The following is a 14,033-nucleotide window of genomic DNA, read 5'->3' on the forward strand; positions in this document are numbered from 1 at the left end:
CATTCCGATAGAGTGTGTGATGATTGATGATCAAAGATGAGGATACCAGAGTAAAATTGACAAGTGATAATGAATTTTATATTAATGCAAATTATATTGGTGTGGATGATAAAGTTTTGTATATTGCTGGACAAGGACCACTTGCTAATACAATTTACGATTTTTGGAGAATGATAATAGAGGAGGATGTAAAGGTGATTTTAATGTTGGCAAATGTGATTGAAAAAAATTCTGTAAGTAGAGCCATCACGTTTGGCAGCAGCTTATCTAGATCACAATATATGTAATTTAGAAAAAATGTGAACAATACTGGCCTAATTTGGGAGACAAGGGAGGAGCAACACCAGATGACAGCAATCCACGAGAACAAAGAGATATTATCGTATCTAATGTTAATGAGGATTTAATTAAGAATGAAATATATGATAGAACCATCAAGGTTGGATTTTCTGGAGCAGAGGAAAAAATTGTCCATATTGTTCATTTTACTACATGGCCTGATTTTGGAGTTCCTAATTTGAGTACATTCTCAGAAGTGGTCTATTTAGTCAATAATTTAAATACAACTAAATCAAAGATTTACGTGCATTGCTCAGCTGGTGTTGGAAGAACTGGAACATTTTGTTTAGTTGACTCAATTCTCAAAGATTACCAAAATGGTGTGGATATTGATGCAGAAAAAATTATGGAAAGAGCTGTTTCTTTAAAGGTTTGTTTAGTATTTCAACAATTAATTTTAACATTAAAATTGCAGAAACAAAGATTTGGCATGATCCAAACACAAGAACAATACCATTTTGCCTATTCTTCCATTGCACACATTATTGAGCAAAATGTAAATAAATAATTTGTATTAAATTGTTTGATAATCAGGACCAAACCAATTAAAGTAAATGCAAAATGCAAGCCAAACTAAATGGATGAAGGTTGAAACAGCATACATTACAACCCAAAGCCAAACTCTTCTGCTCTTACCCTTTGGATGAGTCATTTGAACGACAAACAAAGCCAAAAGAGCAAGAACAATAGCAAAATCAAATACCACTGCCAGTTGACATTCAAGAAGGAAAAATTGAATGCCAAATTGCTCTTGTGGGAATAATTTGGTCTGATTGAATAATGAATAATTCATTATAATTCCAATAAGTGCCAATGAATTATTCAATGTAGTACACGACATTAATAAGATAGCAATAGTATCAACAATGGATTTGATCTTGATAAATTTGTGTATCTTACTTGATTTGACAGTAGTTGTTGGTTCAGATCCATTCATTGCCTCTTCATCATCTCCATAAGAGTACAATAATTGTCTACCTTCTTCATCCACACCAACAATGTTGGTATCAGAGTCTTGAATAGTGATTGATCCAGTCGAAGAAGAAAGTGGACCAATTGGTCTTTGAAGTGAGGCAACTCGATTAATTAAAATTGATGCCTTTCTCTTGGAATACATTGCATTATGCTCTCTCCATGTATGGATACAGAACGACAAGTGCAACAATGAGAATGAAAAGCAAATGAGAAATGAAAATCCAAGAGTAAGCAATAATGCGTAAAAGTTAACTGGTGTGGCTCGTTCAAAAGGTACAGAAGCAAGAGTAATGTACGATGCTGATTCATCTCCCTCATTGAACTCGAAAGAAATATCAGAAAATCCATCGACAATTAATACCTCGTCATCATATTTGATACCAGCAATAAATAGAGGATCATTTTCAAGAGTTCTTCCTGGCATTTCCAAAGCCACAAGCTGAATTCCCCTCTCTCCTGTGGAAATATAGAGGTGATTGTCTTCGACAGAAACACAAATCTTCTTTTGGAATTCCTTCCTGAATTTAAGCCATGTAGTATGTTCATATTCGTGCATTACATAGCAACCACTGTACTTGGTAATGTAATTGTACTCTTCAGAAAATTTTGGAAGTGAACTAATTTTCATTGTGAATGCACAAATTCCAAGATCATTATCCACATAGGTAGTATTCAAAGGAGATTTTCTCATACTGCAAGGAACTCTATCGACATATCTATCAACAAATAAATCAAATCCCAAATCCCACCTGATATCTTTTCCTCTTCCCAAAATTGCAATACCAAGACCTTGTTCATGGAAAACAGCCAACCTAGAGAAAAATGGATGCATGAAAGAACCGTGTGCTGTAATGTACTTTACATCCGATTTCTTTTCAATATTCCATCCATAACCAGTGGTGATGGAACAGTTTGGATGAGAGCTGAAATGTTCACTGTACATTAGTTCAGCACTTTCCTTTGAGAATATTCTTTTTCTCTCAACATGTGGATCGAGTTCTGATGGAATTATTTCTCCATAATTCAAATGAGTAAGAGCCCACTTGGCCATATCTCTTGGAGTAGAGTACATTCCCACAGAAGAAGAAAATGCTGGAGTATACCAGCAATAGTCATCGTAGATTCTGCCATAAATTTCTTCCTTGTCATTTGTTTCAGAAAGGAATGGCAGTACAAGGTTTTCTGAATCAAAAATATTCTTCTTGTACCTATCAAAAGTGCTGGACATATTCAAAGGTTTGAAAATATGATTTTCCAAATTGTGTTTCATTGATTGTCCTGTCACTCGTTCAATAATTAAAGCTAACATGGTATATCCTATATGTGAAAATGATGAAACAAAATCATATCTTCTAATACGAGGAACGTCCATTATTTCCAGATACTTTTTCAAAAAGTGTTCTGGCTCGTTTTTTTCAGATGAATCATCAACTCGAGAGCATGATCCAACAACTCGGCTATCAAACCCAGTAGTGTGGGTAAGCAGTGATCCTAAAGTAACATTATCACTACTAATCTTTACAGGTAGGTCAAGTGTAGAAGAATAATCTCCGATAATATCCTTTTTGATTTTCAAAGGATCTGGTAAATATACATTAGCTTGAGTAGTTGACAAATTTTCCAGAATTCCCATTTCATAAAGCTGCACACTTGTGGCAGCAGTAAAAGTTGCTGACACTTCTGATATTGGGAAAATATCATCAAGAGGATCTTTCATATTTCTTTTTGCACCAACAATTGTTGGCTCTCGAGTTCCGTAAGCTTTCTTAAATATAACCTTTCCCAACTTATCAATAACTACCACAACACCATAATCAAGAGTTTCATTATTTCGTAAATAAATTGTATCGAATATTTCCTCAATAGAATTATCATAGTGATGATGATGAATTGGTTTCCTTTTCGACGTAATAACACTCTTCAAGTATCCAAATTTATCAATCATTCTCGTATAGCTATCTTCATTAAACTCCGACCAAATACCACTCGGCAATAAACACAAAATTACAGTCATGATGAATATACACCCAATCAATAGAGACCTCCGCCGCGATGTTGATGATTTTATCCTAGACTGATTTTTGAAACACGGATTGCTCATCGTGCCAATGCTTCTCCTTGAATTATTATTTAATAACATTGGTGATGATGAAAATGCCGTTACGGGAGAGAATTTCATTTTTTTTAAAGTTTTTTAACGTTGCGTCGCTTTAAAGCCAAATCAAGAGCAGAAATATGAAGACGCAAGTTTTAATTTGGAAAGTTGTAAAATGTGTTAAGGATAGTAAGGGCTATGAAATAATCGATGTACACTGGTGCAATGGTATTGGCAGGTAATGGAATTAGTATGAATATAGTGAATAAATTGTAAATACCTCTTTTTAGTGAGATATTTATTGTTACAAATTTTGGGTAATATTAAATTTAATTTGAGTGTGAGAAAAAATAAATTAAAAGGTTGGGATATTGGAGAGGAAGAGAGATGGATCTTCTTTCTTGATCCAATTTTTGATTTGTTCACAAATTGCAATCATGTCAGATTTGGAAGCTAACAATGAAAATGTAGCATAAATTTCCAAATTACCAGTCCACAGTCCAATAACAGATTCATATTTGGTGCTTTCCACGTAGGTTCTTACTTGAGATCCAATATTTTTGTTTGGAATGGATTCGAGTTTCTCTCTTGTTGATTTGTACAATCTGAGAATTCTCTTTCTTTCCTTCTTGGTATGATAAGGTGGTAAGAATTTAGTGGAACAAGTTTGGCAAATTGAAATAGTGGTTGATTTGATTCTACAATTGAAATGTCTGAGGAAAGTTTGAGTCATTAAAAAGTCATCTGCTGTTGGGGATGAAGCTGTTTGTCTGACATTTGTGAAAATCTCGTTAACTGGTGGATAAGGTGATTTGGAAGCATTGACAACAGATGGGAAGCACTCGGATTGAATAAGGTCATGTAAAGTTTGAGTTTGAGATTGTTGACAGTCAAAGAAAGACTCTGTACTCATACAAATCATTACATAGCACCAATTTTCTGTGAAATAAATTATATAAGCATAGACATAGGATGTCTCTGAGAGTCCAGGTAAGCAAATAGGAGTCCAAGTCTCGCTGCTCTTCATTGAAGAGTGTGCAGATCCAACAAAATTCATCAGTAAGAGTAAATCTTTGGTTTTCATATTGTACTTCTTGTTTCTAATCATGTGAACAAGGGTATTATCGCAAATCATTAAGGAGAACATGAGCTTATTTTGAACTCTATTCTTCATCATGATATCACCTATTTGATTTCTAGTATTCTTTGGCAACCTCAGAACATGTGTTGAATCAAACGAAAAATCAATAGAATTACTCATTCTATTAATTAGAGAATAAATAATCTTATCAGTTCCTCCCAATAAATTTCTCAAATCAAAATTAGATCTCTTTTGTAATATATCTTGGATATTCTTCGATGTAAGTATAAATACAAGTTGTTCGTAAATAGTTTCCAATTGTTTGGCAATTTCAATATTAGTTTCTGATGTTCTACATGCAGAAACGAAGTAGAGTGCTCCTTTAAGAACATAGACAAACCTCAAATCTCCACAATTAACGGTTCTTACAGTACCTCCTTCTTTTGAGACAATAGTTACAATACCAAGGAAAAAACTAAGAATGGTATTCAATTGATTTTCATCACCATATCTTGCAAAAATTGGTTTACCAGCTTCGCTCAAAATGAAAATGTGTTTTTGATGTAGTTGCCATTTCAATTGAGTTTGATCTTCATCAATATGTTTTAAATATTTTGGCATTTCCTCAGGAACAATATTCAATGAGTTTGAGGAGTCATTTGATTTGTTAATAATTATTGATGAAACAGCATAATCACTATTTGTTTGTTCCTCAAATTCTGTTTTAAAGGTATCCTTATGTTCAACTACAACTACATTCTCGAACAATGTTGATGATTGTTCTGCAGTACAAACATTTTCATTTGAAACATCAGACAAGGTTTCTGATTGTGAAGCTCCAGTTTCCAAATCCTTATCTTCCAAATGAGCTTCCTTTATGATGGCTTCGGAGCCTTCTGTTGAAATTTGATCCTCTTCATTATAAATAATTTGTGAATAGGCTGCTGTCTCCTCATCATCAGAGGTATCGAATTTATCAACAACACTTGTTGGAAAATTACTTGATGAAGGATTAACCAAATTGATGGGACTGTCCACTTGTGTATTTAAACTTCCTTGTCGAGTCACAACAGAAAAAGCATAATTATCATCATCGTTTCCTTCATCAATAATTTTAGTTGGTGTAAGAATATTATCGGAATTTCCTTCTTGTGTAATCCTACTAGAAATTATTAACAGAGTCGATGCTGCTTGATGATGACTCTCTTAAAGACATTTTTTAAAAAGATTTTTCTTTTGAAAATCAAAACTTGGTTTTGGACAATTAGAAAATGATTTTGAATTTAATTGATTTTCCAAATCCAATAATATTATTTAAATATTCTCCTAAAAGAGGTTAAATAAACCAAAGTTGTTTTTTCTTTTAATTTTTTAATGTTTTTCAAAATAAATGTAATAAATTGTTTAAACGTATCCGATAACTGATTTACCACGGTATGTCTTAGCCTTGTCGTTAATTGGTAAGTATACTCTTACAAGTACTGGTGATTGACCATCCTTCAAATCAACATAAACACAGTAATATCCTGGTTTTCTGATTGGATGATAGGAACCTTCACTATTCTTTTGTTCACCTGGGAAGCTGATATCTTCTTCCTTGATGGCGATATGATAAACACACCAAACATAATTGGCAACATCACGTTTTGTGATTGCCCAATAGTAAGACATGTCTGCTCCTTCAGTCTTTCTCCACATCTTGACTACGCAACGTTGTAAAATATATCTCTTATTGAAGGCGTCTCTCTTTGCTGCTAATTCCTCTGGGTTTGATAATAAATCCTTGTAAAGTTCTCTGTTTTCTGGTGTATTCAAGACAGCTTTTGGCGGATTACTTGCCAAAAATCTCCAGGCCTTGGCTGCTTGCATTTTCACTACTTCACCAGCAAATGAGAGTTTGTTGTCTCTAATGATAAGAAGTTCACGAATAGCTGGTTTGAGGCCACTCTTTGTTGTATCTTTAATTTCTTTAGCTGGATTCTTCCACTTTTCCTCTGGTCCTTCAAGGAAGGTTTCAAAAGTTTCCTTGCCGGATGGAAGCTTTCTTCTGACTTTTTGCTTTTTTCTTTCTCTTATTTGTTGTTGTGTCAGAGAAGAACATAAAATTTGAATTTGTGAAGTGTGAGTAGATGGAATTAATGATGATGGAACTGATGATAAGACCGATGAAGTCATTGAAGTATTAGCGCAAAACCTCTTCATCATGAGGGATGAGGCAACATTCAACGATAAACCCTTTCTCAACATTTTTTTTCTGCAATAATATTTTTAATAATTATTTTTTTTAAATTTAAAAAACTTGAATAAATTGCTTGGTAGATTTTGCTCAATTGAGAGAAAGCAACAAATTACAAGACTTTTGAAACTTTTTGTTATCAAGTTTACATACGATGAGTATTAAGAAATTGAGAATTTGTAAATTTGTAAAAAATGAATCAAACAAGTGCTTTAAATTCATCCAACAAGGCTTTGAAAAATCCTTAATAATTTCCTAGCCTAACTAGAGAACGAACTCATCGAAACATAATATGATTACTTCCTTATAATACAATCATGAATATAGATTTAATTACGAACAATGTGGAAATTCTTGTCAGTTGGTTCTTCGGAATTTCTTGGTTGGAGAGTATTTTCAGTAGTACTGTGGGAGGTGGCAACATCTTCATCATCTTCTTCTTCGAGAGTTTGATGTTTTGGTGCAGTAGTTGGTGCCTTATTATCAGTGGAAGATCCGGAGAAACCAATGAAGAGGAAAACAAAGAACAAGACAATTCCTGTAATGATGAAAACTCCCAAAGTTGACAAATTGAAAATCAACATTGAATTGTATGGAGTGAATGGTTTGAGTTCAACAGGCTGTTATTCAAAACAATTCCGAAATTTAAATTCCACACACATGTTATTATCAAATTAATTTCATAATTACGATTAATCAATTTTCAAAGATTCGTGTCACACCCAAAAATCTGTTGTGAATATCAAAAAACTTACACACAATGCAGAGTAGAATGAGTAAACATTCTTGATGAGGAATGAAGCAGATACAAAACCGATCAAAATTCTCAAAACAACCAAGCATTGAGAAACCAATCCTGGATGGTATCCTTCACGTAATTTAATTTCCAATAAGAGGCACAATGGAGAGATGGTAGACAATACAAAGCAACACAATTCACAGATACCAAAGACAAGTGTGAAAGTTTGAAGACTACATTCTGATCAGTATGGAAGTATAGAATCTCTTACTTACCTTTGGAGTGGACATTGCTATAGTAATAAGCAATAGATTAAATACATTAATTAGAAGATTACCATACCAATTCGAGATCTCTATTATAATCAGGTAATGTGTAAATTACAATTGCAAAGACACCACCAGCAAGAGAAAGAAGAGCAAGAACAAGTTGTGTGACAACAGCAATGCCGACGAGGGACTTCTTCTTCTTGTGTTTCTCATCAGATGGATGATTTTCTGTTGGATAGTGTGTTGGCATTTTTTAATGTTTTGTTGATTACTGACACTGATTATAATCTCATAAAAACATCTTCACCACTTGAGAGATATTACACAAACTTCGTAACGATTCCAAACCAAAATAATAATCATTACCATCCTTTTCCAATATAAAACTCTTCGTTGTGAACAGTTATTAGTAATTGATTACTGTACAGAAATATAAATTTATTGTTGATTAGTGAATGGTAAGAGCTTTTCTTTCAATAGACGATCAAATCCCTTTTCCTTATATTCAGCAAGTGTAACATGAATTGCATTTTCACTTTTTTCTGAATCCTTAATTCTCTTACAGGCACCAAAGAAATTTGAATCCTTTCCAAGTTTGTTATATTCCACACTAATATTTGGTAAATGCTTTTCAAGTTCCAATTGTAATCTTTCCTTGAAATTGGTCAAGAGTGAAGCACCTCCACTCAGATACAAGGTTGGTTTGGAAGCTCTATCTTTCATTTCCTTTTCAATGAATTGTACAATGGATTCCACAAGATTTCCACTACTGAATAATACCTCAGCAGCTTGAGTATAAATTTCCGAATTTGGAGTGGCACTTTCATCAGATCGATTGATTTGGAAGAAGACACTTGGCAAATTGTTCCTTCAATTCAGTTAATTTGAGCATTGGCTCATCACTTTGAAGATGTTCTCTAATATACTTTGAAACATCCATTCCTCCAATTGGAATAGTATTTACAATGGATCCACCACTACTGAGTGATGAAATTTGAGTCAAACCATGACCATGTTCAAGAATGAAACTACTCTCCAATTGATCCTGATTCAATTTATCTTTCATGATGTAGGCAACATTTTCCATTGAGGAGAGGAATGAAACTCTCTTAATTTGATGTCTATCAAATACTTGAGTACACAACATTTTCAAAGAGTCAATAGTTTGTACTTGTGGACTCATTACAATATTCAAACTCTTTTCCTTGAGAGTTTGTGCAGAGAATGGATCTCCATTTAAATTATACAATGAACGGAAGGCATGATTTAAAAAGTGTTCAAACATGAGCAGGGTATCATTGGCCAATTTGACTTGTCCACGAGAAACCAATGGACACACAGTTCGTAATCTGAAATTTCCAGTCAATTCCTTCTCTTTTAATACCATTGTACCACAAGCAATTTTTGATACACCAGCAAAACCTTGTTTCTCATAGGAACCTGAATGGTGTTGAATGAATTATATATAATAGTAAACAAATATAGTCAACAATTATAGTCAACTAGGTACTTACCTGATATTGAGTGAAATTCGTTAGGAATTTCATCAGCACAAATTCCGTACTTGGTTGTGAAACTGCCCAAGTCTAGGATAAATTCATCGATGAGAGATGTCATTCGGGTAGTGTTGAAGGATTTTTTTTTGATTTTGTCTTTTTAAAAAAGTAAATTTGAGTGGCAACATCAATCAACAGTCAAATTGACTAATTTAAATAACTTTTAACTATTTGATTTGTTGTAACTGGAATGAATTATCATTGTAATGGTTTATTTTTTAAATTTACAATGAAATGTCTTGTATACGAAACAATCTTGTTAACAAAATTGTTTAATTTTACCTAGAGCAGTTACTAACTGCACACTTTGATGAAGTGAACACGATTTACATTCTAAATTCAATATATAATTATTGTTTTGGTCTTGCTTTACAAGTATTCGAAAGTGTTCACAATGAATTTGCTTATTATTCTTTCTATTGTAACAAGAAGGACAATCCAAACAACCACCCAATCCCAAAAATTCTCTGAGCTTTACATTTCTATTGGTAATATTCAATCTTCTATTCAATAATCCAATGTACAAATTGTGGAATGTGAGTGGAATATCTGGAATAGTTTCGGTTTCGTATTTGGATTCAGATGAACATTCTGAATGGGATGCAAATCCAAATATATTGAGTGGATCATTGGATGAAAAAACCCTGTCAATTCTCTTTGACAATGTCATACTTCCATAGTTCAATAGTGGAAGGTGGTCTTGTTCCTCCTCTCCAGAGATTATTCCAGAAAATGTGCGTTGTAAACTGGATTTTAAGAGAGGTATCGAATAGAGAATGCCACAAATCAATTTGTCAACTAGTGCTAGGGATTTATATTGAGTTTTTGTGTCGATGAAACTCAAAATTACGACCCAAATTTCATTGAGATGAATTTTGGAAAATTCTGTTTCTTCTACTTTGGTATTTTCTGTTTCATTGCTTGTTTGGCGTTTCTTCTTGTGTTGCTTTCGGATTGGTTGTGGTGGTGTTTGAAGTGTTTCTTCTTCTAATAATAGGCGAAATGATGACATTTTGTTTGTGTTGTTGTGGAAAATGGTAGAGTTTGAGAGAAAACTATTTATATAATAATTAAAAGAGGTGACATGAAATTCTGCTGGTTACAAGTTTTGAAGAAACAATACCAGTCTAATAATATTGTTATTATGTGACAATGGAGTTTTTCTAGACAAGTAGGAGATCAAAATATTGATTAAAAGTAAAATCACATAATATTAACATTGGTTTTTAAATTAATTTGAAATAGAGCTAATATAGAAGTGGTGCTCTTTCAGTTCGGGATGTTGTTGCAATTTTATTGCAAATGGCTTGCATATTTCAAGCAAAGTATTGAACACCCAACGGGTGATCGATTGTCTAACTCTTACATCATCAACATGTAAAATCCCATTTGAGGCATGTTCAATTTTTGATTCGTCATCTCCATTAAATTTAATGAATGAATCAATAATATTTTCAAAATCAGTACCTTCCAAATCAAGCATTTCATCTTTTAAAACAGATGCAATTCTAATACAATTTTGATGAGTTGAAATATATCCCCAAAATGATTTTGAAATCAGAGATGACAGCCAACATTTTTCATCAATTGATTCTTTTTCTCCACAATATAGTTAGCACCAGAGGTTAATTTGAAAATTTGATTTCTTATTTCAGAACTAACTTTCTTATTACTTTCAATTTCATATTCATTAAAAAACAATTCAACTTCATGCTCATTGAAATAATCACCAAATATTGGATTTGAAACATTGAATGGCGAATGGTCAATTGGTTGACCAAAGTATTCACCAACAAAATTTGTAATTGCTAAACAAGAATGAAGAAAATAATAAAGTTTTGTTTTGTTTCATTGAAGAAAGTGCAGCTAGAAATCTTGTTCTTTCTTCTGTGGGAATTTCTGCAATGGAATCAAATTCATCGAGAAGTAATACTACTTTCTCATCTTTGAATTCTGGAATGCAAGAACTCTTTTCGAATAAGGATGTTAATTCATTCGATTCATATTGCGTTCCCAAGAATCGGTTGATATAAATTAGAAATGCTGTATCAAAACTTGAAGATTGTATTGACAAGTATGTGCTCACCAGTCCTCTCATATCAATAGATACAGGATAATAGCCTCTTTCTTTCAAAGAAGGCATCAATGAATTAGAAACTATTGATGTTTTACCAGATTGACTAGGAGCAATTAAAATAGAAAATTCTCCCTGTTCTAATCTTGTTTGAATTGTTTTTTTCATATTTTCTTGTTCAATATAAATATAATAATTAACTTCAACACGGCCATTAACACATAATCCTTTCTTCCTTAATGATTTTTTGAAGGTTGTGATGATTTAACCTCGTCGCATTTATGTTTTTCTGCACTCGTCTTTCTTTCTAGTGTTGCAGTTGGTTTTTTATTGTTTGCTGTAACAATCTTGTTGGTTTGTGGATCCATTCTTACCTTAATTTACCTTACGGTTCTATTATCTTAGTATTGGTGTATTTTTTCTTGTTGGGAATTTGTAAAATTAAGAGCTAATAAAATATTTGCTGTGTTGAAAAAATACTTATCGGTTTCATAATCTGTCTTCACCATTGGATAGCTGGTTTTGTGGCGATCATAATGATGGTTTTGTATTGAAATATGCTTAATATCTTCCAAACAACTTCTTCAGAAAAGTATTCTCAAGTAATCTAACAAAAAATGAATAACAGAAATGTGAGGAGAAATCAATCATCACAAAGAAGAGTAAATCAGAGAGAAAAACCTCTCGGAAAAACCACTAAACACATTCTAGAAATGACAAATAATAGGTAAATAAAGGATTTACTATATATTGGATAATTATAATTTAAAGTGATGAGGGTGGAAGAGAAGTTTTGAATTCAGTGTTTGCACTTTTAAAACATCGGAAACAATGGATGGATAGAAAATTTAGAACAGATCCCACTAATCAATTAATGTCCTTGATTGCCAAATTAAACGACGAAGATGTATGTAAACCTATTGAAAATATTTAATATTGAAAAATTGGAAAATTTACAAACATCAGATGAAACTGGACGGTCCAAATGAATCATTCTATGCATTTCTCTTTGAACAAGTGTGTTTACAAAATTTGGATAAATTGGAATTTTCTGTTGGAACAAATGAGAATAGGAGCATGTTCATGCCAAACTTTTTGGATTCTGATATATTTGGTTTTAAAACAATTACTGTTAAAATTCCAAAAACTGCAACAGCAATTCTGAAATGGTTGGGTTTTGGTGTAGTTTTATCAATTATTTATTCATTGCTATTGTATTGGAGGGTGAGTGTGAGGAGACGAAATTATCAATCATATAGAATGATATCCAAGTAATTATGACCTTAGATTAGTCTTGTAACTTTTCCACGACTGAGAAAATATTATCGAGGACATATTTATGCAGTGTGTCAAGAGTTTCGTCCAATCTTCTGTGATTAATCTCTACCTTATGAATGTATGGAACATTTTTCGTCACATTTTCATAATATTCTTGCATTACTTGGAAATTATGAGAAAGGGTTTGCAATTTCTCATCAAAATTTGTACCCAATGTATGAGTACGACTATCATAAATATCATGTTCTCTCTTTGAAAGCCATTGTTCAAAAAACAGTTCGTGTTCATCCTTATTGGAAATGGAAATGAAAAATGGAATAATAATTCCCTCTGCCTTGTTTTCCTCTGTTGAAGTCTTGGTAATGTACTTGTCGAATAAATCCTTATAAATTTCAGGATCTATGTGACTACCTTCAATAATTAGAGCTTTACCATCACCAAAACATTTCTCAATATCTCCTTGGAGGGCCTTCTTCATAAATATACATTGCTCTCTATATTGTTTTAGAAATGTTTCACTATCCTCATATTTTGAAAACCAGACAGGAACTTGCTTTTCATAGCCACTATTATTCTTAGTTGTGTGAAGATTGAAAGAATTAATCAAATCTAAAACTACATCTGTTTGTACAACATTAGGTGAGTTTAGTCTCTCACCTAATTGAGTGGCTAAAGTTGATTTACCAACACAACCAGTTCCAAAAACCAAAATTAACAAGGGAATACGTTTGTGGTGAAATTTAGACATTAATTTGTATCTTGTAATTGTTTGATCTCCATATCCATAATTTCTCATAATATTAAACAAGTGTTTTTCCAATTCTTCTTGAGAAATATTCAATAAATTTAAATCTACAAGTGTCTTTTTAAGTTCCAATGCAATTTTAATAGAATCCTTATACTTGACTTGAATAACCGTTAATATTCTGCTGACAATAAAACGAGAGAGAATGTAATAGTGATTTTCCAATCCAACTCTAACTTTAACAAAGTCATATTTTGATGAGGCTCTCTTCACATACGATGTATTTCCCTCTTCATCAGTATTTGATGAGGAATTATTCAAGTGATGAATAGCATCCGAGGCTGCTGAAACCGTTAAATGTTGATGATCCGATGTAGATGATGTGGTGGTGTTGGTGGTTGGAGATTTTTGCCTTGTTTTATGAGGAGTATCAGATGAAGATATATTGGCTGCGTGATCAACACCATGAGCCTCATGAGATTCAATGTGTCCTAATAACATTTTTTCAAAGTTTGTAAAAGTTCTAATGTTCAATTTTGGATTTTTCACTGGATATGAAACTAACAGTATTGGGTTGAAAAGATAAAGATTTGTATTATTTGATAAATTATTAGCAATTAAATTATAATTAATATTATTACTAGCA

The 14,033-nt window shown here is 32.6% G+C and overlaps 8 protein-coding genes across 8 annotated transcripts; 1 reads left to right on the top strand and 7 right to left on the bottom strand.

The window, feature by feature from the left end:
• Nucleotides 1-26: 26 nt before the first annotated feature.
• Nucleotides 27-847, top strand: NAEGRDRAFT_30645 (uncharacterized protein; the record flags this gene model as incomplete). Its single annotated transcript, XM_002681552.1, has 2 exons — nucleotides 27-233; nucleotides 293-847. The coding sequence occupies 2 exons, from the start codon at nucleotides 27-29 to the stop codon at nucleotides 845-847; spliced, it is 762 nt and encodes a 253-aa protein (XP_002681598.1).
• Nucleotides 848-853: 6 nt separating this feature from the next.
• NAEGRDRAFT_46092 (uncharacterized protein) lies at nucleotides 854-3,415 on the bottom strand (the record flags this gene model as incomplete). Its single annotated transcript, XM_002681697.1, has 1 exon — nucleotides 854-3,415. The coding sequence occupies one exon, from the start codon at nucleotides 3,413-3,415 to the stop codon at nucleotides 854-856; it is 2,562 nt and encodes an 853-aa protein (XP_002681743.1).
• Nucleotides 3,416-3,764: 349 nt separating this feature from the next.
• Nucleotides 3,765-5,111, bottom strand: NAEGRDRAFT_30371 (uncharacterized protein; the record flags this gene model as incomplete). The annotated part of the gene is made up of 2 exons (XM_002681698.1): nucleotides 3,765-4,196; nucleotides 4,236-5,111. 2 exons carry the CDS (start codon nucleotides 5,109-5,111, stop codon nucleotides 3,765-3,767), a joined length of 1,308 nt encoding a protein of 435 aa, XP_002681744.1.
• A 783-nt stretch (nucleotides 5,112-5,894) lies between these two features.
• Nucleotides 5,895-6,737, bottom strand: NAEGRDRAFT_62901 (uncharacterized protein; the record flags this gene model as incomplete). Its single annotated transcript, XM_002681699.1, has 1 exon — nucleotides 5,895-6,737. The coding sequence occupies one exon, from the start codon at nucleotides 6,735-6,737 to the stop codon at nucleotides 5,895-5,897; it is 843 nt and encodes a 280-aa protein (XP_002681745.1).
• Nucleotides 6,738-7,032: 295 nt separating this feature from the next.
• NAEGRDRAFT_78250 (uncharacterized protein) lies at nucleotides 7,033-7,984 on the bottom strand (the record flags this gene model as incomplete). Its single annotated transcript, XM_002681700.1, has 4 exons — nucleotides 7,033-7,346; nucleotides 7,482-7,698; nucleotides 7,741-7,757; nucleotides 7,808-7,984. 4 exons carry the CDS (start codon nucleotides 7,982-7,984, stop codon nucleotides 7,056-7,058), a joined length of 702 nt encoding a protein of 233 aa, XP_002681746.1. The 3' UTR covers nucleotides 7,033-7,055.
• Nucleotides 7,985-8,560: 576 nt separating this feature from the next.
• Nucleotides 8,561-10,302, bottom strand: NAEGRDRAFT_46094 (uncharacterized protein; the record flags this gene model as incomplete). The annotated part of the gene is made up of 3 exons (XM_002681701.1): nucleotides 8,561-9,174; nucleotides 9,249-9,386; nucleotides 9,573-10,302. 3 exons carry the CDS (start codon nucleotides 10,300-10,302, stop codon nucleotides 8,561-8,563), a joined length of 1,482 nt encoding a protein of 493 aa, XP_002681747.1.
• Nucleotides 10,303-11,076: 774 nt separating this feature from the next.
• NAEGRDRAFT_62905 (uncharacterized protein) lies at nucleotides 11,077-11,532 on the bottom strand (the record flags this gene model as incomplete). The annotated part of the gene is made up of 1 exon (XM_002681702.1): nucleotides 11,077-11,532. The coding sequence occupies one exon, from the start codon at nucleotides 11,530-11,532 to the stop codon at nucleotides 11,077-11,079; it is 456 nt and encodes a 151-aa protein (XP_002681748.1).
• A 1,120-nt stretch (nucleotides 11,533-12,652) lies between these two features.
• NAEGRDRAFT_46095 (uncharacterized protein) lies at nucleotides 12,653-13,888 on the bottom strand (the record flags this gene model as incomplete). The annotated part of the gene is made up of 1 exon (XM_002681703.1): nucleotides 12,653-13,888. The coding sequence occupies one exon, from the start codon at nucleotides 13,886-13,888 to the stop codon at nucleotides 12,653-12,655; it is 1,236 nt and encodes a 411-aa protein (XP_002681749.1).
• Nucleotides 13,889-14,033: the final 145 nt, after the last annotated feature.

This window comes from Naegleria gruberi, assembly GCF_000004985.1.
Source record: "Naegleria gruberi genomic scaffold NAEGRscaffold_5, whole genome shotgun sequence".
In the NCBI taxonomy this organism is placed as follows: Eukaryota; Heterolobosea; class Eutetramitea; order Acrasida; family Naegleriidae; genus Naegleria; species Naegleria gruberi.